The sequence below is a fragment of the Camarhynchus parvulus genome, chromosome 1, assembly GCF_901933205.1.
Source record: "Camarhynchus parvulus chromosome 1, STF_HiC, whole genome shotgun sequence".
Lineage (NCBI taxonomy): Eukaryota > Metazoa > Chordata > Aves > Passeriformes > Thraupidae > Camarhynchus > Camarhynchus parvulus.
In genome coordinates this window covers 33770991-33796007 of record NC_044571.1, presented here as the reverse complement: position 1 = coordinate 33796007, position 25017 = coordinate 33770991, and the positions used below count along the sequence as shown (strand labels likewise).

Genomic DNA, 25017 nt, shown 5'->3' with positions numbered 1-25017 from the left:
GCAGTTTATCAGGCTAAAGCTTAATGCCAAATACTCAGTCATTCACCTATACCATCTGCACGTGGATCTCCAAAAACCCCCAAAGAAATAGTAAGTGGGCAATACCTTTGACATCATGCAAAAAGCAAGTTACAATAAAAACCTAAGTGTCCACAGTATGGTTGATACTGCCAGGAGGAAAGCAGACAGGGCGAAGGTGAAATGACTTCTCACACAAAGCAGTGGAAAGCACACTAGACAGACTTTGTAAATGGCAGCCTCAGACAGTGTAAACATTTATTTCATGTGCACCTCACAGATCCCAGGAATGGCTCAGAATATGAATTTGCATCTTCATAGTTTCCATGTGTGAGTGGAGTCAAGGAACTCCAAAACTTCACTCGCTGTGGAAAACCTCTTCCTGAAGGCTGGCCACTGCTCAGCTAGTCCTTCACCAGTGGGCAAACACCTTCTCAGTCACATTCTAACACAGCATCACACTCAGCATAACCTCCTGTGCTTATAAAGGACACTTCATGCTCTTCTCTTGTAACTATGTTTCCAACTCATAGGGGCTGTTGCTTTCTTTAATGAGAAATGCCAATACAGAATGATCACAGGGCTGGCTGCAACCCAAAGCACATCAGGAATTTGGAATATGCTCCTGACCAGGCTGTAAGAGTCAGTTCAGAGCCAACAGTAGCAGCAAGCACCAAAACCAGCAAGCCTCATTTAACGCTCCTTGATCATGACATGGACAGCAGAAAGACCCTCTACAGCTTCAGGAAATACCTACTTTATCACCATACCTTACTCCTCAATCTGAAAAGCAGCACAAAATACATAAAGACTTCTCACTTTTTAAGAGCATTTCTACTGCCCATGTTTATCACACTGGAATACTCTTTAACGGTAACATGCATGCTGTAATCGTATACACAACATGAAGGGCACACCACCTAAATTTAGGCACTTAACTTGGGATTCCCTTAGATTCCTTTCATAACCACTAGAGAAATAACTCTGCTTCCAGAAACCAAGTCAGATTAGCCCCTTAACACAGGTTCTTCCAGAGAACTATTCAAATCACTCAACAGAGTGATGTGAACTCCTGTTCTGACTCAACCAGGAAATGTTTCCTTCTTTCATACAAAGTTTACAGAAAGAGAAGAAAGTCAAAATGAAGTGCCAACAAGGAGTTCAGATAAATTCCCCATAGAAAAACCTATACTACAGTTGTGGAAAACAACAACAGACCTACCATGTCCACCGGCCAAGTAACTGTCAGGATCCAAGGATAGGCCATGAATTTCTTATACTGCAACCCAGTTTCCTGTAATGCAGGAGACAAAATTTTGAAAGCTTGTTAATGAAATGGCACAGATAATTCATAGACAAAAGCGTTACAAAACATGCAACATATTTCAAAGGCCATTAGAACTTCAGCCAGTGTGTGCTACAGGTGGCCCATACAAGACAAAATACTACAAAAAACCTAAATCCTTCTCATCTGGGTTTTGTTGGTTTTTTGGGGGTTTTTTTAATAACCAAAGACAAAAGAAAGACACACTTTTTATATAAAACCTGAGCTGTCTTGTTGCTAATAGGAGACAACTTGTTTACAAAATTTAGAAGCAAACATATACAAGGTATAACCCTCATTATCAATTCTAAGATATGGCTCCTCAGCAAATCTAAGTACATAACCCTTTTTAACCTTTGGTACCTAGATGTAAAACATCTAAACCCTAAAAAAAAACATTCTGAGCTTTTCAAATTAGAAAAAAATGTTTTCAGTACTAGTGTGACTTGATTCAAGATGTTTTCTCAATTCTGCAATTATTCCAAAACAAAAGGCATTAAATCTAGAGTTCTTTATCAGGTTCAATGAAGCACAAGTATTTCTGTCCTCATCTAGCTGTACAGTTAAGCACCAAAGTTAACTCCTCCCTTCCTAAATGTCTGAGCAACAAAATGGGAAAGAAAAACTATATAAGAACAAAGAACTACAAGAAGTAAATGTCACAAACAGGAACTAAAGCAGAAGAAACAGATTATCTTAAAATAGAAGAAAAACAAAAAACAGTGTAAAGACAAGACTGTCTCATCACTGAGGAATACCATGGCTCACAAAGACAAATGCCTTAATAACCATATTAAAGCCATTTTCTGCTTCCAACATCAGTACAAGTTTTCACAGAATTACAGAAATTGAGAGGGACTCTGAGATCATTTAATCCAACCCCACCTGCTCAAGCAAGGTCAGTCAGCACAGGCAGCCCAGTGCTGTGTGCAACCAGCACTTCTGCTCTCAGCTCCTGGAAATGTGGTTAGCATAACCAATGCAATTTTAAGAGGCAAGCAGCCCTTCTCTGTGACCAAGCAGGTCACATATTCATTCCCTTTCCCTCATTACCAGGCCCTGAAGGTCCTGTGAACCAAGCCGACAAATCAAACAGATTAACTTCCCTCCCTCACAGTCTCACGGTTCACGGATTGGTGCCAGACCAATCACTCCCTTCCTTACCAAGCCTGTAGGTCCCAGGCATTCAGCCAGGCAGGTGGTGGCAATGACCCAGTCAGAGAACAGGGAAGCATCATAGCACCCACAGCACTGTCAACAAAATCAAGGTACTGCAAGGTCTAAGTGGTGAACTCTGACCACAACTCCTGCTGGACAGTGAGACCTGAGCTATATTATACATTCTATATTATGCTATTATATTGATTCTGCTTATAGAAATCCTGTGCCATTTTAATCATAAACTCTGCTCTACACTAATAATAAGATACTGTTAAGAAATAAAGCTTTAATTTTAACTACAATTGGTGCCATCATCATTCTGTCAAGGATCCCTCAAAGTACACGTCTTTTCCCTCAATGTCAGGTGATGCCATGAGCAGTCAGATAATATCTTCAGAGACTCCACAACCTCTCTTGGCAACCTGTTTCACTGTTTGACCATTCTCTGAGTAGAAGTTTTCTTGTGTTCAAGTAAAACTTTGTCCATTTTAGTTTGCACCCACTGCCCATATTGGCTTGCCTTCGCACTCACCATCTCACTGCACACCACTGAGTGCAGCTGTGCTTCCTCCTTGTCCTTCTGTCACATCAGGTTTTTTATGGGCCAGATTCCTTTGAGTCAGCCTCTTTCCAGACTGAACAGGTTCAAATCCCTTAGCCTCTCCCCATATCAAAGATCATAAATCATCTTTGTGGCCCTTCACTGACCTCACTCCAGCAAACCCATCTCTCTCTTGTTCTGTAAGGTCCAGAACTTGACTCAGCACTCCAGATGAGTCTCACTAGTATAAGCAGAGAGGAAAGACCATCCCCCCGTCATGGTCATTGCCCATGACCTCCTAGCAATGCTCTAAGGCAGGCCAGGAGGTTGTTGGTCAACTTTGCAGCAAGGGTGCATTGCTGGCTCGTGTTCATTTTTTCACCCACACCAAGATCCTACTCAGAAGAGCTGCTTTCCAGTCTATCAGCCCCCAATGTGTAGTGGTGCACAGGGTTATTCATTCCCACGTTCCTAGGGCTTCCTGTTGTAGAACTTCATGAGGTTCCCCTCTGCCAAACTCTCCAGTCTGTTGAGGGTCCCTCTGAACAGCAGAACAACCACCTGATTTGGCAGCTAATCCTCCCCATTTTGCACCATCTGAAAATTTGCCAAGAGTAAACTCTGCCCTGGTGTCCAGGTCATTATTAAATATGTAAAACAGCACTGGCCCCAGTATCAAGCTGGGGTTCAGCACTAGTGACTAGCCTCCAACTGGACCTTTTGCCACTGATCATTCCCCCACAGGCCTGGTTGTTCTACCAGTTTTCAGTCCACCTCACTGACCACTTCACTCACGTCCATGAGGATGTTAAGAATTCTTTTCTTGCCATACTGAACTCTATTAACATTTCCCACTAACTTTAGTAAGAATTCTAGGAGGAAGCACTGGTACAAGGATATAGTGCTGCAATTAATTAACTGAACAGCAATGCCAAGGTTGCATTCCTTCACTGAAATCATCATGAATGAATCCTCTGAAAGCCAGAAACGAAGAATAAAAATTCAAAGGCAAGATGATGTTAAGCAAATATCTGGCAATATTTTCCACTCTCATTACTACTTTCACTATTACTGTCATTACTTTTCAAAAAATGTTTTTGAAATCCCAGTAGTCCCATATGGCACTCCTTCTTGACTAACTTAAACCACTAACTTACAATTCCATCTTATTTATGGAAAAGATAAGAGAGAACTCACTTTCTTTACAGAGCATAGAGAATACAGCTTCTAAGGCAACTGCAGAACCTGCCTTTTTGCCCATGAGGACAGATGAAAAGGTTACAGGGCTGTAATATTTCCAGGCTGATGGTAAAAGTAATCACATCTTTGTATCTGCCAGAGTGCCTGCACTATCATGAGTGTTATTCAGGGCTAATTTAGTTGGCAAAAAAGTGCCAGACTACTAATTCATATGGCCAGACACATAGAGGTTCATTTCTGTCAAAAAATTAGCCCAAGTGCTACTACACTTCTAAAATGAAGAAAACCATGTTGGCAAATTCATTCTCTGTGGGAATTTCTATAGCAGCTGGTCTTTGAGAGATGCTCAATTAAAACAAGGCTGATGGCTGCTGCTTGACAAATCAACTCAGAAGTGACAAATATAAGGGAAAAAAAAGCATGGAAGCAACTGTGAAAGCACTGCAGAAAATTTAATGCAGCCATAATTAGTCAAGGAGCAGTCAAGCAGTGAAACAGCATTGTAAAGCCATGTACCTTTCTTAAAAATCCACAAGAAATTAAATACTCACTACTGTTTTCACAATTATCTAAAAATCTGAAACACACTTTTCTTCTTCCATATGAGGTAATACAGTTATTAAAATCATAATTGTCAGTAAAGCAAATATAAGATATTCAAATAAAATATCAGCTAAAAATATCTTTGAATTAATTCATCAGTAATCCATATTACTATTTTTTAAAGGACCAATCAACCAAATACCAAAGGAGCCATTTACCTGCTGCAGTGCCAGGTTAGATCTACCTCTATAAAGTCATTATCAAAAGAACTCTTAAGAGAAAGATTCAGGAAGGCTGCAGTCAGACAGCCCTAATAAAACTCTCAAAATAAAAGTAACTAAAAAAAAACATCTCCTGCTGTTGCTAAAATGGGTCATTATGACAACAAATTTCTCTTGCAAAAAACCAGGTTTATTTTACCAAATTAATGAAGAGCTTCTGAAAGCAACAGGAATTCCATCCAGGTTGGATATTAAGGTAGAGCCTACTGTTTATATAAAAAAGATATGCAAAATCAAAATTGCACCTACCTTATCAAAGGTCTCTGTCATTTTTTGCATGACATCTTTCTTGTACAAACTTTGAAACATCTCTGCTGTTACCATGCCTAAAAAAAGTAGTGTTTTAAAAAGAATTACTGACAACTCTATAATATTAATCAAGTCCAAACCACAGTAAGAACTTTATTAAATTTAGAAACACTGAAGACAGGGGAATTCTGTTTTATGTATGTACACTGGTGCAGGCAACATATACAGAAAGGGATACATAAATTAATTTATAGGAAAAAGTACTGATGAAGCAAAACTGAAATTCCCATTAGAAAAGTCTGCTCTGTGCTGTCTGGAAAGACTATTTTCTCTGTTCATTCATTTACTTCAAGGATTGACTAAAATTTTGCCCACAGGTCAAAACTAGTCAAAAACCCCAAAGTACTTCACATAAGAGAAGGCATATTAGTCAAAGACCTAGGGGAAAAAAATTTTAAAAAGAGACGTATAAAAACTCTAGCTGCTTAAATTTCTAGCTGCTTAAATACACTCAGAAGTTTCAAACTAATAGGACAGTCTTCTTAATCTCTTACTTGCCATCCTGAAGCATTTCACTAGCAGACTGTCCCCAGAAGGCAGTGCTTCAGTGTTTGTTATGAAACAGACAGCTTCACAACTCTCTAGTAAAAGCAACTGCAATGAGGCAAGAGATTGCTTTTCTAGCCACCAAAGCAGGGAGCTGAATTTGCTAGCTGCTTATTTTCAAACAAGGATACTAGCAAAACAAAAGATACCAAGAAATACCAAACAAATGCCAACTGAAACACTGGATTTTAATTAGAACACTCATCAAAAGCACTGTCCCTATGTGAGGATTCTCCAAAGCAATGTGACATGCCACTTCAGAAACCTGACCCTGCAAACCTTGTTCAAATACAACTCTCAGAGCTGGAATGCTGCTAGCACAAAGAATTTAACCAGCAGCATTCTTTTCTATTTTGCCTGCCCATCTGGAGTTCGTCTTAACGAACAGTACAGATCATAAGTTCATGATTTACTACAGAGAAAAACTCCATTTCAAAAAGCACACTTCAGACTCCTCTCACACACAGACAGTGGAAGGAACTGTGAAGAAGGTAAATTACCTTGACAGCCTGAGCACTGAATGAAGAAGTTGATGAGATCCAGAAGAGCCACATTCCTGTCTTGTTTATAAGCTTCAACCCAGTCAACTACTACAGACTAGAACAGATTAAAGAAGCTTATTAGTCAGGAGATGAACACAGTTTGCTGCACTCCACTGAAGATACCCACAATAAAGACAAAAACTAACACTGCTCCATCTCCATTAAATTACAAAACTAAGAATAAACTCCAAGCAATTCTCTTCCATTTCTATAGTTCTAAAAGACTCTTTCAAGTCTTAAACTGCTTTATACAATGTTGTTTTTCACAGATGCTTTATTCCTGTTAACAGGGAAAATTACCACCGTTTTAATAAATGTAATAAAAAGAAAAATAAAAAAGTTGTCCTCCTGAGTTCTTGACTGCACTGAGGTAACAATTTAATCTAAAAAAAAGAAATAAACACAAACAACAAAAAATCCAAACACACATTTAGCCTCTGCACCATCTAATAACTAGTATTAAATCCTACCAGCAATTTACCCTGGAAGTTCACTTTTTCTCTAGGACTTGATTTGTGCAGTAGGTTTGAAACAGTTCACATGCTAACATAAGCCAAAAAACTACTCCAGATTTCATTTCTAGGGCAGTACAGTCTACAGCCTGTAAGTGACATGGGTCTCCTGGGACAAGCCATCCAGGCTTCAACCCACCAGTAGTTCCACACAGGTCTAATACATTCCAGCAGCAACAGAACTCAAGCCCTGCTGCCTTTCCAAGAGCTTCCCATGATGGTTGGCAGAGCAGAAGCCAAGCTCTTCAGGAAGCTCTACTGAAGTTACCCCAGCTGTAGCACGAAGATTTCACATCCAAAATATAAATGTACTTTTCATGCATGTGCACACACACACACAGTCTTTGCTTACAAACACTACACACCAGAGACATATCTATAACTCTACATAAAAATATTTGGGGCTCCAGATTTTCATACACATATACAAAGATAATATATACATGTGCTCACAGAATATGGGGAGGTGGGCTTCCTCACACTGAAGAAAATTGCTAACTATATAGATGAACAGGGAACCTGGCTATTATGCAAGCTGCTGGCAAACTGCATTGGAATGAAGGTAAAAGATTAATAGTACAAGGCAAGCACAGGGAGGAAAAAAAGGAAAAAAGGGGAAAAAAAGAAAAATTTAAAAAAGGGAAAAAAAACCAAACTGATTTTTCAGAATTCTGGACAACTCAAATTTGCTATTGATGAATCTTTTCCACATTTTTAAAAATAATTATCTTTTTGTATATTAAGGTATTGTAGGCTGATTTAGGTACAATTTCCTTCCTATTTTTAAATATCTGACAGCTACCTCCTCACTAATTTCTTGAAGCTGCAAGATGTTCTTTCCAAGAGCCACACTCACAGCAGTTTTCCAATTGAACATGTTGCTTCCCCAGCTAAGCCAAAACTTAAATATTCCACAAGTAATGGAAATGACCACTGTTCATTCATCTTTCCTCCACCAAGTGCTTTCAGAACTCAGTGCTGGGAATACCTGCATGGCCTGCTTCCCCATGCTAACCACTTCAAACAAGGTAACTGCCTCAACCACTTCTCCATTCTGCAGCTGGCTCACTCTTCTGCTAGCGGGAGAATTCCTCCTGATGTTTTCACACTGCTCTCGGACCTTCCGCTTCTCTCTCTGAAACAAGTCAAGTACACATCGTGTGTGAGAAAACACAACACACAACAGGCATTCACAGACACGAGTTTATTTCACTCTTACTGTAAACACTTCCCCAGGCTGCTCAGTTTTATGCCCCACAGACCCAAACAATTCCTTACCAAATACAACCATAATAAAAGAGGATGAAAGTAAGGATTTACCAGTTTGTATTTTACTCTTAACAATTAGTCATAAGCATAGGAAGACACAACAGGAAAGAAGTTTTTGTACAGTTGCACACTACCCAGAAGGCAGTTTTCAGTGGCAGCTGTCATTTCTGAAGAATAGAAAGCAAGCACAGAAGCTCTTCTACATCCTTTCCCTCACAGGTTAAACTGACTACCTGCAAATTAACATCAGCTGCACACAAAGCACAGAGAGGAAAAGCAATGCTGAAATGAACCGACCATTCAAAAGCCAGCACTGAGGCTCTGCTGCCATTGGAATTTTAGGGTCAAGCTGTATCCAGTGACCAACTTTTAGATGCACTGTGATTGCTGCACACAATACTCAATTTTGTAACAACTGAATGAGACACAAAATAAACTCCACAATTTAAAAGAATTAAAACTTTTAAAAGTTTTAAAATTGACTTACTGGTGTTTTCAGGTTGCCATTTCTCACACAAGTGCCATTCTGAGCAGGAGACTCGGGCACAGACTCATCATGGACAGCATTCTCTCTAAGGTGTAACAAACATATTGAAGGAGTTAGCAGCAAGCAGTCAGAGCTACACACTTTAGGACAAAGCCACAAGAAAATAAAAGCAAATACATGCATTTTAGTGTTTTTAATTTGTTGTTTGGAAGTGGTGACATTTTTTCACTAAAAGTCAAACAGCGAACTTAAAAAGTACAACAGAAATTTGGGGCCTTTTTCAGACTATTTGCTTTCCTGTAAGATATGCAGATAATTAGAAAACCAGCAAACCTATCAAAGGTATCAAGGAAGTATAAAGTAAGTAAATGAAACAGAAAGCTGACGTTGACTTAATGCAGCCTTTGTTGACTTAAGAGCTTTGCACCATGAGCCAGTAACACAAGTAGGAATTCACTCTGTGGGTGCCCTAAGCTAAACAAGGCAGCAACATTTCATGTGTCGACATTTTAAAATCAGAGGAAGAAATTGGTTTACTTTGTTTATAAAACATGCTGAAGAAAAAAGAAACATAAACTTCATTTTCAGGTCATTGCTAATATCATGGAGGAACAATTGTATAAAGAAAGATGCACCTTCTGGGAGATCTGAAGCCATACATTTATCTGCAATGAAACCATGCCATTTTTCATCATTCCCAATGCTAACAATGTGCTTTGCCAAAGGTCATGTTTGAGTAGACGAGCTGGATCCCACTTGTGCAGCAGGTCCAGTACTGGAAGCTGGCTGCAATGGCCTCCTTTAAACTACAGTGGCCAGGACATGAAACCAGTTGACTTGTACTACAGGAAGGCACAGAAAGAAAGTAAATATGAGAGTGTACAATTACTTCTATTTTCATGATACTACTGCAACAAGAGAGTGTCCTAACACAAGTGACCACTTTACGAACAAAAAACCAGTGTGCTACACTATCAGATACAGTCAACTCTCCAGTATCCAGTGTTGGCTAACACAGATGGAGAATTAGCTGTTCTATGGATGCAGAGCCAGCTCAACTCCACCTAGGTTTATCAATGCCAGATAAGCATTTTTAATCATTCTTCTTCCCACAATTGTTTTGCAAAGCAAATTCTGAGACTGAATAGCATCAACTGCAGGACCAAGGTCCCAACATTATTTTGTTGGTAAGAGCAGACAAGTTTTATTTAAACATGTCTCTGCTTACTTTTTTGATCTACTGAGACATTTCAAGAATTGATGTAGAATGAGACTTCCAAAGATTCCTATAAAAATCCTATGGAAAAATAAAATATGCAAAATTTCTAAATAAAATTATGCATATGCTTACCTTCTCTACAGAGAAATGAAAGTTAAATTCCGTTAATTATTCGCTATAGAAAAGTTCAAAACATACCACAGTGTTTGATAGATGGAAGGAAAGAAAATAATTCAAGATGAACCAATCCTTATACCAACTGTCTGGACAGAGTGGGATAAACCATAGCTCCCAGCTGAGTCAACATTCTATAAGAAATCATTCACAAAATTTTTCAATTGTCTTCTTTGATTTAGAATTGCAAGCCACAGAGATTAAGTAGCCCAAGTACTACCAGAGACTTCCCAGCTGAAAAGAACAAACAGCAAGGAACAGCAATATGCATTGCTTTTCTGATGCCAGTTTGCTCTTCTCAGATCCTTCTACAGACCACAAAACCAAAAAGAATCCAAACATGTTTGGCAAGGAGCTGTTTCTCCTATGTGATTAAATCCTTCCACTCTTGATTTCAAAGCAGAAAGCATCACTGTGGGGCTGGGTTAACAGGTTCTTACTTGCACTGTTTCACAGGAACTGCAACTCAGGTGCCAGCCAACACTGCAGTAACATGGGTTACCAGTTTCTGCATCGTACCTCAACACCTTCAAAACCTTTTCTGAAGTGTTTACAAGTACTAGTACTATTTAGCAACTTACTCCATCCCAGAAAGAAGATAAATGCACTGCATTTGATTATAGCAACTATATTTGAGTCCAAGCTGGTTTAAAACACTTAAATAATTCAAAAATCAGAACTGCCACAGGACAGTTCCGTCAAGGACTTGTCTGATCACGTACTGCTTTTAGTATCTCTGTGTAGAACATACCTCTTTGAAGGTTTAATTCACGCCTCTCTTTCCCAAGAACATTCTGAAGGACAGCCCTCCGGACAGTATCTCCTGGCCTTGTACTACTTGTTTCATTTCTTATGCCACACAAAATGTACTTGTAGCAAAAGAGGCCCAACAGAGTAAGGAAATGCCTGGCATATGGAACAGCATGTTACCTAAGCTCAGCAAAACCTCCAAGAGCAGGAAGACCACAGACCTACAGCTCCCTCATGCTGGGCCAAATAAACGCCAAATAAAACATACCTGGAGTGAAACCTGTTGCAGTAATTGTTATACATGCAACTAAACATCTATCTTAAGCACTCAAGAAATATAACTAAGCACTAAATACTAATATTAAAAAGCCATTTAGTTTCTGAACTGTTTTGGTTATCAGTGCATTGCAGCACATAGCTATGCCTCAAGAAGCACTGGGCAACAACAGACAACTTACATAAAAGTAGAGGTTGTTTTTAAATCCAGGTACTACTAATTTTCATGTTTCTCCTTTCTCTCTCTCTTTTTTTTTTCTTTTTTTTTTTTGGTAGCCTTTAATACTGGTGTTTCCAGCAAGGCTATTCATAAGGCAGGTACAACTATTTGCAGAAACTAGACCAGCACCTAGAAACTGAACGCCATGAAACCACTGAGCAATTAATTGGGATTTAAATGGCACTTTCATTTGCACAACTACATTTCTATTGAAGAAACTGTTAAAAGAATTAAGACATCCTCTTATCCTCTTAAGCAAAACATAGGTATTACTGTACCTAGCTGGGGGAATACACAGGGGTCACTTCTGCAGTGATCCCAATACATATCTCCATCTAACATCTTAAGTATACAAGTGCAATGGCAGGTTTGACAAATTTTGAACTAGCTGGGTTTTTCTTTTCCTCCCTTTGTTATTCTACAACATGTTGAGCATTTCTACATGCATACATTCACTGCTTCATGCACGGGAAGAAACACCTATCAGCCATTTAGTTGCTTCCATCAGCAACCATTAAGAAGCATAAGCTGAAGGTCATTTCTATTTCCACCTTTATACTCTGTTATGTATGGCTCAGAGACTCATTTTTACCTTGTGTTCCTGCCACAATGTTGTCCTTTCGCTAGCATTTGAAGTATTACTTATAAAACACTTGAAGTACGAAGGAAGCCAAATCCCACATCTAATCCTCACGCACAGCACTACTGTGATAACGTCTGAATTCAGTTTTCTTATCTTAATAAACATTTAGAATAGATCTGGTGACTCACACTTGAAAAGATACCAAGGAGGCAATATATTCCTTTTGTTGTGTAAAAGGAACAATTAATCTATGCTACTGAAAGAATCCTACCTGTAAATTTTTTAAATTATAAATTTCAAAACAACTGGTTCATCTATTAGAACCAATATAAGAAGCTCCAATAAGCAACTGCCATGTGCCTGCCTAACATCTCTGAAGGTAAAAGGCTGGTTTCAGATGAAACATACTGGAATGGACATATGGGAAGCTACACATGTCATCATGGGCTACAACTCTCAGCTTTCATTAAAGCATAATGAAGCAAAACACACGGAACAAACAGGCCCAGAACGTGACAGGATCAGAAAAGACCGGGCTGCAATGAGTTCAAAGGACACAACATTAGACATCTAAGAAGTTTCACTCTTTGAAACCAAACAAGAAATGCCCAAATGTTGTAACTTTACCTTTTATTTATTTATATTTATTCTAGTAGAACTTCTAGTTGCCATTTTGTAAACAATTATATGAATACTTTATCTCATCTCAACAAATTACTAACAAATACATTATAAAAGGAAGAAGACATGATGGCTCCCTGATAAAAACAATACAAAATATACAGAAGCAATGACCCCATCAACGCCTACTGGGAGCTTGCAGATTACTTAGCACTCTTCCCCCTCAGCATCCCCAAATTCTCCAATGAAGGGAAACGTGCACTGACAATGAATCTGACCCTGTTTTTTGTAAGGTAGGGTGCACATATGCGCTGTGGTGAATAAGGCGCAGAAAAGCTTGCAAAGCCAAGCTCCCTGTCAAACAGCATAAAACACTACATTAAGGAGATGCTAAATCGTACATGAAAGGAAATAAAATGAAGATGTTAGTAACAAAGCACAGTGCAGAGCAACCCCCTTTTTTTCCCCTTTCCCCCAAGGCGACATACCACAGATTGCCGCGGTGTCTGCACGGCACAAACCCGAGGGACAGCACCCGAATTTACCCACAGATTTTGCAGGCAACCTGTGCCAGGTCTTACTTTTGGCTGGGAAGTGTACTGGCTGCGTTGGGCTCGGCTATCATTTCCGCCACATTATTTCAGCAGCACACACAAGCTGTCACGACCTTCTGAGGAAACTTCATCGAAATCGAGCGTTAAAAACTTAACACTCCCTTCGGCTTCTGCGGGCGGAACAGCGGCCGAAAACTGTCACGACAGGCACACAAAGAGACTTAATTCCATGCAAACCAGGGCAGAAACACCCCCTCCCCCTCCAGCCGCTCAGTCGCAGAAGAGGATGAAACAAAAAGAAATTAAACCTACCGACAACGCCGCCGTCCCTCCCTGGTGCTGCCCTGCGCAGCCAGCCCGGGCCCGGCGTCAATCACGGCGGCCGCTGGGCCCGGCAGGGGCGGGAAGCGCTGTCACATGGGCGGCGGCGGCGCTTCCGCAGCGGCCGGAAAGACGCGGCCGCTGACGGTCCCTGCCCGCCGCCCCGGGCCCGGCAGTGCCGATGGGGCCCGGCCGCCTCTCGTGGTCGCTGCTGCTGCGCTGCCGGCGGGCGGCGGCGGCCCTGGGCGCGCCCCGGTGCCGTCCGCTGCCCGCCCGCCCGCTCAGCGCCGCCGCCCCGCTCCTGGCCCCACTGCGCCCGCCGGGCAGGGGCGGCGGAGCGCCCTGGAACGGGGCGGCGGGCGCCGGCGAGGATGAAGAAGAAGAAGAAGAGGAGGAGGATGAGGCGGCCCTGGAGGAGCTGCTGGCCCCGTCTCCGCTGGCCCCGGGGCCCGGCGCCCAGCGCGTTGCCGTCGTGCACCCCGCGGTGAAGTGGGGCCCGCAGAAGTCGCCGCTCACCACGGGTGCGGGGCTGCGGGGGCGGGCGGGCTCGCAGGGAGCTGTACATCAGGGGGGTCGGGATGGACTGCCCTGGGAGGCGGTGGAGTCTCTGTGCCTGGACGTGTGTGAGAAAAGACTGGTGGTTGCACTGAGTGCTATGGGCTATTGACATGGTGGTGTTCGGTCATAGGCTGGACTGGATGATCTCAGACGTATTTTCCAACCCAATTGATTCTGTGCCTGTGCCGCTAGCGTGAAGTGGCCCCGCTGTCACAGCGGTGAACCTGCGACCTGCGGCTTGCCCAGGACAAGCTTGGATGGAAGGTCTCGGTCGTTCTTTCTTTCTTTGACAGCTTTTTAAAAGACGAGCTGTTAGTGAGTGCTGGCAGGTCTGTGCGTTGACTTGCAAACCATGCTGACTGTGTTTAGGACAGCAGAACGCCGCAGTGCAGGTTGGTCAGGGAAGCAGTCAGGTGTCCCCCTTATTAGCACAATGTTAGTTGCCCTCAGCCCTGCTGCCTGCCCAGGTGGGCTGGAGTCCTTTGGCCTTCGGGCTGCCCAGAAGTTGGCTGGAGAGCAGCAATACACTCCTGTCCAGAGAAGAGAGTGCACTGAAGTCCTGTATAAATCCTCTCAGGAACTTAAGTGCTTTTATGCAGTTAATTAGTGATGCACCAATAATTCCTCTCTAAGGACTTTTTTTTTTAGGACTACTATTAGGTTTCTCTCAGAAATTGTAACTAGCTAATGTATAAGCATTAATCACACACAATTAAGATACATTATAAACTTGATGCTTCTCTTTGAGCACTTCTCTAATTAGAAGGTTGCAACGTAAAGGATTAAAGCATCTTTTAAGTTAGCTTTTTATGTATAGAATCATAGAATGGTTTGGCTGACCCCTTGCAATCATACAGGACGTCTTCCACTGGACAAGCTTGTTCAGAGCCCTGTCTAATCTGGCCTGAATGTTCACAGGGAATGTTTATAGGACCTCCACCTCTCTGGGCAATCTATTCCAGTGTTTCACCACTCTTATTGTAAAAAACTTCTTCTTTATATCAAATCCAAATCGAATCTCTTGGTTTAAAACCACTGCCCCATTTTATTGCAACAGGTCCTGCTATAAAGTCTGTCCCCATCTTTCTTATAAGCCCTTTTTACGTACTAAAAGGCTGTAAAAAGGTTTTCCCAGGATCTTTCCCCAAGCTGGACAACAGCAACTTTCACAGACTTTTCTCATAGGAGAGGTTCCACCTGTCTGGTCATCTCTGTGGCACTCCTCTGGACCTGCTCCAACAGGTCCATGACTACCTTGTGCTGGGACCCCAGAGCTGGATGCAGCACTGCAGGTGGGGTCACACCAGAGCAGAGCAGAGGGGCAGAATCCCCTCCCTTGCCCTGCTTTGCTTTGGATGCAGCCCAGGACACACGTTTGGCTCTCTGCGCTGCTTGCTCAGAGTGCTGGGTCATGTCCAGCTTCTCATCCTCCAACGCCCCCGAGTCCTCAGCAGGGCTGCTGTGATCTGTCCATCCCAGCCTGTACCAGTATCCTGGGGGCTTGCCCTGACCCAGATGCAGGACCTTGCACTTGTTGACCCTCACTAGTTTTCCATGGGTCCACTTCTTGAGCCTGTCCACGTTCTTCTGCATGGCAAGAGACAGTTTGTATATACTTATTCTTTTATTCCAATTTATTATGTGATGAACCTTAATCATGTTTAGTTTTATTAGTGCTGCTAAATTCTCACATTGCAAAATAAAGCTTTTAACCTTTTCAAAATTGAAGTGACATAATTTTTCAAGTGAAAAGTAGGTAAAATATGAAGACACCTTTCTGTCCAAACATACAGAAGAATAGCAGTGGTTCCTTTCCATTTATTTAGGCCCTCCTTAGAGCCTGAAATCTGAACAAATGTTTTGGAATGATTTTTTAAGCACCACAGATACAACAAGAAATCTGTGTATTTTACAAAAAGCATGAACAATATGAGGGAAAAGTGGATCATGATTATCTTTAAAATTATGTTACCTCTTGGATCAGTGTAACCTATTTAGTATATAAATTGTGTTTTGCTGTCTAGGGAAACTTTACAGATTTGTTCTGAAAAGGAAAAGTTTGGCATATCAAGACTAGAGTTGCTGATCTGATATTCTTGTGTAGTCTTTGTGATTTCACAAAGTCCTCAAAAATCATTGCTTTGCAGTGTAGATGGTAAAAACTCAAAAGTAATTGATGAACCAGAATACAGGGTTCAAATCTGCTGGTTTTAGCAAGTCACAAAGCAAGTCACAAACCAGTTTTGGTCCTTTATTCATAAGTGGCTGTGAAGTTAGCAGCAGGATATGCTGTATTAGTAATTCCCAAATTATTGCTGCAAAACACTGAAGTGTTAATTGTGTGGCTTTGTGCTCATCTGAAATAATAGATTTTCCAGCTAGTTATGAGGAAAAAAGCTTTGTGATTTCTTTCCTTACAATACAATTAAAAATTATTCTAAGCCAACAACCACAGAAATAATTTATACTGTCAGAAAGACACTTTGTGTGATAAAATTGCATCAAACTGTTCCGTTACTCTGATTAGAGGTAAAACACTGTGCTCCTTGTGCTAGAGGTTAAAAGAATTTCAGTGTAGCTTAGTCTTTCCATGTTCATGCATGTACAGTAGTTATTGGAGATCTGAGCAGAGTTATGGTGGTACATTGTAATATTTATTTCTTTTTTCTGTTTTTGTTATGTTCCTGAAGCTGAATTACAGGTTGCTGAAGCCGTTGCTCTTGTAGATACTCTTCAGAACTGGACGGTTATAGATAAAATAATTATTCCTACAAAAAATCCCAACAAGAAGTTTGTTTTTGGCAAAGGAAACTTTCAGGTTTTGACAGGTAAGGACTGAGATCTTTCAGCACTGCATCACTCTAAATAGAAGACTTTTGCAGACTAACTGTTCGAGGATAGGTGTGAAAGCTGAAGAGAGGGAGAATTTTGTTTATCTATCATGCAGGTTTCCAGGCAAACTTGAAAGAATTTTTAAGGTTACAAAGCAATGCAGAATAGACATAACCCCTGATCACTAAAAATGTGTGAGGCAACTTAGTCTGTAACTTTATGTGATTGACATAAGTGAAACTGATGCTGTTCTTGGCACAGTACTGAAGTAGCAATTGAAACTGCTCTATGAACAAAGACTATGGTGCCATTTGATGTTTTATGAGCGTTCTGCTCAGTGCAAAATGGTTTATAGGCTGGGCATTTTAAAAAGAGAATTGACATTTAACACTGTATTTTGCAATCATTATCCATCTTTTAGAAAAGATTAAAAAATTGCCCCATGTGACAGCTGTCTTCTTGAATGTGGAAAGAATATCTTCACTAACAAAGGTAATTAAACATAATATCAAATCATATTCTTTGCATCACTATTGTTTGGAAGCTGTTGATGTTAGAAGTGGTGGGTTAAGATTCTGAATTTGCAAATGTTAATATATGAAGCACCAGGACTGAGTTTTATTGAAAAGAATCTTAATACCTATTGCATTTGTCCAGTTGATATATGTTTCCAGCTTGTGCATGAAATTTTCCAGCAGCTTACTACAATTTATTATAGACTCTGCTCCCACATTTGACACTAGCCCTTTTTAAAATGTTGAAAACGTTGCTCAAGGTCTTTTTTACAAAATTATGGTGTTAATACAGATTTTGTCAGGAAGAATGTCAATATTTTGGATTAGCTATGTGCTCAAGTTTCTATATTTATAATGGATAGCATATTTTTTTCCCTATGCTGTGGATGCTGAATTGTATTTTGAATATGAGGTGTAAATTCAGAGCAAGCTTATAGTTGAATGTTTCAAATACTTAAACTTTCATTCCTAACCCTTAAAAGAAGCATTGAGGGGTGCAGCATACTTCAGTATTTTAACGCTAGCAGTAAAACAATTGGTACCTGAACTACAGATATCCATGGACAAACTGAAATAAAAACTTTTTGGGTTTTTAGTATGTGCAGTATCATGCAGGGTGTAAAGTGTATGCAAACTTTACAAGCAAACATTAATGCTTTGCTGGTGGTTTTGAATGCTTTCCCTGATTATAAAATGAAGAGATGACAAATATCTCTAACAGGTGCTTCCATTTGTTGGTGAAAGGGAAGTTGAAAATGTTTCACTTCAATTTCCTACTTTTTAGGAAAACTTTTTATTTTACAGTATGAGTTCTTTTACTACTAGATTTGCTAAAAATTCTTTTCATGAATATAGCTCTTAAGAGAAATTAAACAGGGTTGATTCAAGAAAGTATTTGAGAACATGTATACAAGCATTCTGGATTTTAGAGATGGCATAAGGGAACTACTGCATATTTTAAGTGTCTTTTGCTGAATTAGAGCCAGGGTGAGGAGTTTGGGTTGGTTGGATTTATTAAGTGTTTCATTGAAATAATTTTCCTGCATTTCTCTCTGTTTGGAAGTTTTAGTAATCTTTTTTCTTTTCCTATGTTATCCCTAGCCATTCCCATTCCAGTATTTCATAATTATTTTTTACAAGGATTTAACTACTGACGTTCTTGATTCTGAGATATTATGCTGTAAGACTTGTTGCAAGAATCCATAAAAGGCAATGGAAAGATTCTCACTGAATTTGTTGGGTCTAGACATAAAGTTCTACTTTCTAAACTCTCTTTAACTCCTCTCTTTCTGGTCAACCAAATTTTGACTTTGCATGCTTATAATGATTGCCCATCCATTGCAGTGGAATCTTGAGTTCCTCTGAGTTCAAGTGTCCATCAGCTAACTAACTGTACTTGCTGTGTAGGAATTGATCTAGAGATACTGTGGGGGACAGAAGACATCTCGATTATTTTGTCTTGCATGGCTAAAGAAAGAACTAGAAGGTGCCTGGGGCATGCCAGTCTTTGACAGATACACCGTGGTACTTCACATTTTTCGCTGTAATGCCCGGACCAAAGAAGCCAAACTGCAGGTAGCACTGGCTGAAGTTCCACTTCTCAGGTACCTGGGCTGTGCACATCACATACTCATATCTACATGGTTTAGTGACTATTTCTTTACAGTAACAAAAGCCAGCAACATTTACTGTAAAGAAAAAATACATAGGGTGTTCAGTGATTGATTAGAGCACAGAATTATTTACTAGAATGCCATTATTTTAAGCTTCTGCAGTGCTGACAGGCAAAACCAGAATGTGTTCAATAATCTTACAAAAGGTATTTTTCATGAAAAGGTCCCAGTTCTTTCTAAGACACAAGATGGATTGCAAGAATATGTAGGAATTGGATATGTATATCCCATATATAAAATTGTTGCATGTAATAAGGAAAGCTATAAACAAGGAAGATTAATTTGTATTTAAATTTTCCATATTTCTGCAGTCTGTGATATAGAAATGTATACATGGCAGTTGGTGTGAGTTATGTGGATGTTTTAGAGGTATAGTTGGCTCTTTAAAATTTCAGAATAGCAATTAGAGTTTACCAAAAGAGTTGTATGCTTTTTCAAGCTACAGTTGCGCCAGAAAAATCTGGGGATTTTTTCTCCAGGCTTCTTGCAATGAGCAGGTTTTATTTACAACTCAGTCATTTAGTGGTTTTATTTGTACTAACAGAATAACACTACTGCTTCACAATTTTTAGGTATTTTGGTATAACTGGATTTAAAAAAATTCCTTCCAATTAACTGTTACTCTGCTGCCAGGTCAAATCTGAAAAACGAGGTGTCTCAGCGAGATCAGCAGAGAGGAGGTTCAAGATACATCATGGGCTCAGGTAAATTCTAAATAATCTCATGATTTAGATGATTTTTTTTCTCCATGGCTTTTAAACAAATTTAGTTCCATCTTATTTTATTTGGAGGAGGTCAGGAGGAAAAACAGTGCTCTGCATCTAATTAAACAAATGTACAAAAATCTATTGGAAAGTCAGTTAAGTAATAAGGTTTGGGTCTGTACTGGTCAAGTTTTTTGGTCAGTAAGTGGTGAAGGATAAACTGTTTGCTTGCCACAGGGATTTTTCATAAGTGTACATGGATATTTTAGAGTGGTTAGCATATGTTTTATAATTACTTACTTTTTTAGGCAAGAATACATAGTTTTAGTGGCTTATTTTTAACTTCACAAGCCCTAGTGCTAACTCACTTGATTTCCAAATACATCACTTGCTATACAGTTTCTCATGTAAGCTGTTCTGCCAATTACTCATTTGTATTTTTCAGGTGAAACATTTCTAGAAACACAGAATCGTGTCTTAAAAGAAAGGGAACTTAAAATTAGGAATGCCCTGGAGAAACTAAGGAGAAAAAGGGCTTTACTTAGAACTCAGCGCAGAAAATGCGAGTTCCCAATGGTCTCAGTAATGGGCTATACCAACTGTGGTAAGCAAAACCTCCTGAAATCATAACACAAAAGAGCTTATATTGTCTAATTTTTAATTAGAAATTCTAGCCAGATTCTCATTTGTGTGTGTATAGGCTTCGTATTTTAATTAGTTTTTTGTAATTGTGTAATGAATATTTGTCAGTTAGGATGTAGTTAGGAAAGCAAATTAAGCTGCTTGGTTTTTTCGGTCTCCAAGACATGTTTTGGAGAAATGCCTAGCACCTATTGTGTCAAAAAGATTTTATATACAGTGCTAAAGACTGCACTGTTATTGTCTCTTTATATGAATCTCTACTACTTGATCAGAATGGGTACAGAAAAGTACATGGGTGTTTAGATCACCATGAATACTTGAGGCATAGGAAGACAATTAAGAGTTGGCTATTGATCTGAGAAATCTGCTTAAGGAGCACTGTAGCTTTTCATGGATTATGTGTAGCACTCTGAGATGTGTTCCTAGGAGAAGCTAAATAAAGCTAAAGAGGTTTTTTCTGCTTTTTTTGGTTTGGTGTGGTTGTTTAGCTTACGCAAGTGAATTCTTATTCAAGGCATAGACTTTGGACTAGAAACTTTTTCAGGTTGGATTATCTTAAGACAATTTCATTTTCTTATTCAACTTCTTTAAAAAAACAAAACTATCTTGGACTCAAAGATTTGGATTATACTATATGTTTTTCTTAAATGTCATACTTCCATACTTTTCCAACTGAAGATTCAAATATATATAGATATAAAACAGTTTGGCATACACATAATTGAAATGCTTTAATTAGGCTATATACTGAGCACTTTAATGACTAATTATATGAAGTATTCATTGACTCAAATAAATGTCTCTATTATTATGTTCATGAGGAAATGCCCAGTAAAGGCCTCAGCCTAATAAGGTATATATTATTAGCACTTATCTTTATTTTTTTTATTTAGCAAGTAATTTATTTCATTTGACAACAGAAGCACTGAGGACTGTGTAAGTGCATGCTTCCTAATGCTGTCATGGCAGTGCTCTTCAGAGAGTCTTACAGGTGAGAGATGTAGGTAGGTCACTTTGCAGGTCAAATGAGTCTGATCATCTTGTGATTTCACAGCACAGCTGTAGATACCAGTATGTGATTACATATGTGACCTTAAACCCAATTCCAGGTTATAAAATGTGAGACTGTCTGTGGATTTCCTAACATCACGTAGATAGCTGATCACAAGCTGCAATTAAACAACTCAAATAGATGTAAAAACATATGTTACATCATACATTTCACCTGAGCCTTGTAAATTAAATTTTACTTGGAACAAGCCATTAAAATACTGTCCTTTTTTTATTTAATTAGGAAAAACTACTTTGATCAAAGCCTTGACTGGGGAAGCAGGACTTCAACCCAGAGATCAGCTGTTTGCCACTCTGGATATTACAGCCCATGCTGGCTGTCTGCCCTCACATATGCCAGTTATTTATGTTGACACCATTGGGTTTCTGACTGATCTTCCACATAATCTGGTTGAGTCATTTTCAGCTACACTAGAAGAAGTGGCTTACTCAGTAAGTAGTCAACTATAAAAATTGGGAAATGAAATAATTTCATTTTAGATAATCCTCACCCCTTCAAAACAGGGGAAGTTAATTGACATGCTGTTCTTAGCAAAGTATCTGGCTGACTATAGTAAACTCCTAAGATAATGATGTAAATATCTTAAAATAAACTAATTTTCTGATTATTTATGCAGAACATACAGCTACGAAGGGATTTCAGAAAGGGCTTATTTGGAGTATATATGTCTATCTTCATGATATTTAAACTAGATTTTTCTGATAAAATATCTGAACAGTGCATCCAAGTGAGTCAAGGCTAGCTTTCCTGGGAGTTAAAAATGAATTAAAGCATCTGAAATTACCTGGTTTTAACTTAAGATTGCCTGTAGAACTACAAGTGGGTGATTGTGATGTGATGCAGGCAGCATGTAATAAATATAAATGTACTTTAGCAATTATTTTCTCATTAAAGTTTGTTTTCCTGTGCTATAACAAAGTGTAAAGCTGCATACATACACACAGATATTTAAACAAAAACCCTGTATTATGCAAGGTAATGAAATTTAGTGGTAGCTAGATGCCAGAATGCTGCTAAAGATTAGACTTAACCATGTAATAGCAGGGCTTTCAAAAGCTGGCTGAAACCATCCTCTTTGTCATTTACTTCTAATTATTTTTCAGAAGTATAAAGCAATGTCTTGAGCAAAGATGATTAAACTATTTGAATGCAAATGTTGAGTTTGATTGCTTGGTTTTTATTATGGCAAACATTATATGTATGCTTGAAACTGGTAAATTTTGTATAAAGCTTTTTAGTGAAGCATCAGTAATAGTATCCTGGGAGCTAAGCATAAGGACAGTATTCTATATTTTGAATATAAAAATAGAATTACAAGTAACAGGGAGGTTTTTTCCCTCTGTTTTTGAAATAGTTTTGCAGCCATTACTCTTCTGAAAGCTTTTTTTGGAGATCATTCTTTTTAATCTCAGTGGTTTTGAAGCCTTACTGTTACAAAGCCTTGGCTTAGAACAAAATGGATCAGTTATTATTTGAAATCTGATTCTGTAACTAGCTTGATTGAAAACATTTGCTTCAGGTTTGGGGGGGCAGTTTGTACTCACTAGAGGTGGAAGGCTAAGCTACTGCAGATTTTCTTCCATCCTGGTCTAAGAAACAGTACTTTAATACTGGTCTAGTAGTTAATTTTACAGTGCTAATCTGCCAGTGTATTACCAAATGGATAGGAAAGTATTTTACATTAAATAGCAATGCAAAAATGGTATACAGTCTCTACAACCTGGTAAATGGTGTTGTGTATTGATCTTTGCCAGGATCTGATAGTTCATGTGAGGGATATTACTCATCCAGAAACCATCCTCCAGAAAGCAACTGTTCTGTCAGTTCTGAGGAATCTCAATCTTCCTAGCCATTTACTGGACTCAATGGTAGAAGTTCATAACAAAGTGGATTTGATAGAAAGGTAAGCAAGAGATGCTAAGTATACTTAAACATTCCTTATGTTCCAGAATCTTTTTCATTCTTAGTGTAGAAAAGAGATCCCACACTTCAGAATATATTTAATAGTGTTTCTCAGTCTTTTACATATGTAACTGTGGTCTGAAAAAGAATTAATTATCTTTTAATTACAAAAGAAATCACTTGAGTCATACAAGAAGTGGCCTCTGTAGAAGGTGTCAGTACAAAGTAACTCAGTTAAATTGTCCGTGCTTGGAATATTTTCACAACCTAATCTTCATGAACAAATGTGCTAGCAATTAATTTTCTTTCAGGTATAAACCCACTGAAGAAAATGCTTTAGCTGTTTCTGCTCTGCATGGGCATGGTTTAGAAGAACTGAAACAAGAAATAGAGAAAAAAATACTGACAGCAACAGGGAAGAAGATTCTAACAGTTAACATAAACTTAGAGGGACCTCAGCTAAGGTAAATAATTTTAAATCATGTGGAGGACTTGGAGAAATATGAAACACTTAATCATTCATGTCTGAAAATTCTCAAATCTTACCATACTGATTTTAATCTGCTATCTCTGTTAAGAATAACAGAGATAATTATCAATGTTTTGTGACCTATTGACAAAAAATAGCCCCATTAGAGAAGTGAAGTGAAGCTCTTCATCTTTTAAAGTGTTACCTAGATAGGAACCTTCAGACCTAGACCAAGAATCACATTTTGTGCAATGTGTCATACTTTTAAGATGCTAATATGCTTTTACATTTACAGTTGGCTCTATAAAGAAGCAACAGTTCAGGAAGTAGAGGTCATGCCTGAAGACAGCACAGCCAGGGTGAAGGTGATAATCGGCAGTTCTGCTTTTGGCAGATACAAAAACCTCTTTCCCAACAGTGAGATTTTCATGTCATGAAACTGCATCCTGTTCCAGGAGAAGAAACTGATCTCCTCGAGAGGATGTAAAATAAAGTAAACAACCTGTTAATCTCACTACTGAATAGTTTATTTTTCTTCCACACTTGATGGTTTTGGCGCATTTTGGAAATGGACGCTGTTTCAGAAAACTTCTATATGGAAACAATAAGAGCTTTGAGCTTAATTTTGTCAGCAAGTACCAGGACAGCACTAAATTTTTTATGTTAAACCTGTTGGTGGCTATAAGCTGAGGACCTCAAACACATGGAATGGCATCTGACTTAACCTACAGGAAAGTACCAAGTTTCTTATATCATACAAATAAAGCTTTTTATTGCCTTTTTCAGAAGAAAATAGTATTTATTATAGTTAAGGTGTTTCAGATGGTCTTTGGAAAAGGAAAGTTAGTGAAGAAAATATTGTTGGTTGTATATAAATAATAAAGATAAATCTGTGTTCAAGCAGAATGCGTGAATGTAAGTAAAATAACTGTCATGTCTTATTGCAGTGAAGAAAAAAAAAATCAATTAAGGCATTAAATAAAGTTAGCTGTGAACATCTTTTACCTATACAATTTTCTTGCCTACAGTAATTTATCCACAATACCTATTACTATGTCAGTTCTTGGAGAAAACATTTAAGGTACAGCAAACCTTTTCACAGAGGAAAGCAATAGGAAAAAACCCACAACAGATCTATTTCTTAAGTTACGAAATACTTCTGAGAACGAATAAAACAACATCACAGAAAGGAAAAACCA

General features: G+C 39.0%; 2 protein-coding genes across 3 annotated transcripts in view; one reads left to right on the top strand and one right to left on the bottom strand.

Moving 5' to 3' along the window:
- The window catches only part of LOC115909393 (cohesin subunit SA-2-like), a 58088-nt gene extending 44507 nt beyond the window's left edge, over window positions 1-13581 (bottom strand). For both annotated transcript variants that reach the window (XM_030958693.1, XM_030958702.1), the window contains exons 1-7: window positions 13443-13581; window positions 13158-13325; window positions 8734-8818; window positions 7966-8112; window positions 6424-6520; window positions 5318-5394; window positions 1241-1312 (exon numbers count right to left, since the gene is read on the bottom strand). In XM_030958693.1, the coding sequence (XP_030814553.1) occupies window positions 1241-1312; window positions 5318-5394; window positions 6424-6520; window positions 7966-8112; window positions 8734-8818; window positions 13158-13201 (522 nt within the window). In that variant the 5' untranslated portion in view covers window positions 13202-13325; window positions 13443-13581. The remainder of the gene's footprint in view (window positions 1-1240; window positions 1313-5317; window positions 5395-6423; window positions 6521-7965; window positions 8113-8733; window positions 8819-13157; window positions 13326-13442) is intronic.
- Window positions 13582-13632: 51 nt separating this feature from the next.
- Window positions 13633-24824, top strand: GTPBP6 (GTP binding protein 6 (putative)). The gene is made up of 10 exons (XM_030958659.1): window positions 13633-13972; window positions 16700-16837; window positions 17263-17333; window positions 18830-18960; window positions 19663-19733; window positions 20179-20337; window positions 21670-21878; window positions 23202-23350; window positions 23661-23813; window positions 24114-24824. The coding sequence occupies exons 1-10, from the start codon at window positions 13633-13635 to the stop codon at window positions 24253-24255; spliced, it is 1563 nt and encodes a 520-aa protein (XP_030814519.1). The 3' UTR covers window positions 24256-24824.
- The last annotated feature ends 193 nt before the right edge of the window (window positions 24825-25017 follow it).

Bases quoted from the DNA above. Each gene is read 5' to 3' on its own strand.
- GTPBP6 (XM_030958659.1), top strand. From the start codon at position 13,633: ATGGGGCCCGGCCGCCTCTCGTGGTCGCTGCTGCTGCGCTGCCGGCGG. The intron at 16,838-17,262 runs GTAAGGACTGAG...TCCATCTTTTAG, and splicing joins AAACTTTCAGGTTTTGACAG to AAAAGATTAAAAAATTGCCC. The intron at 20,338-21,669 runs GTAAGCAAAACC...TTATTTAATTAG, and splicing joins AATGGGCTATACCAACTGTG to GAAAAACTACTTTGATCAAA.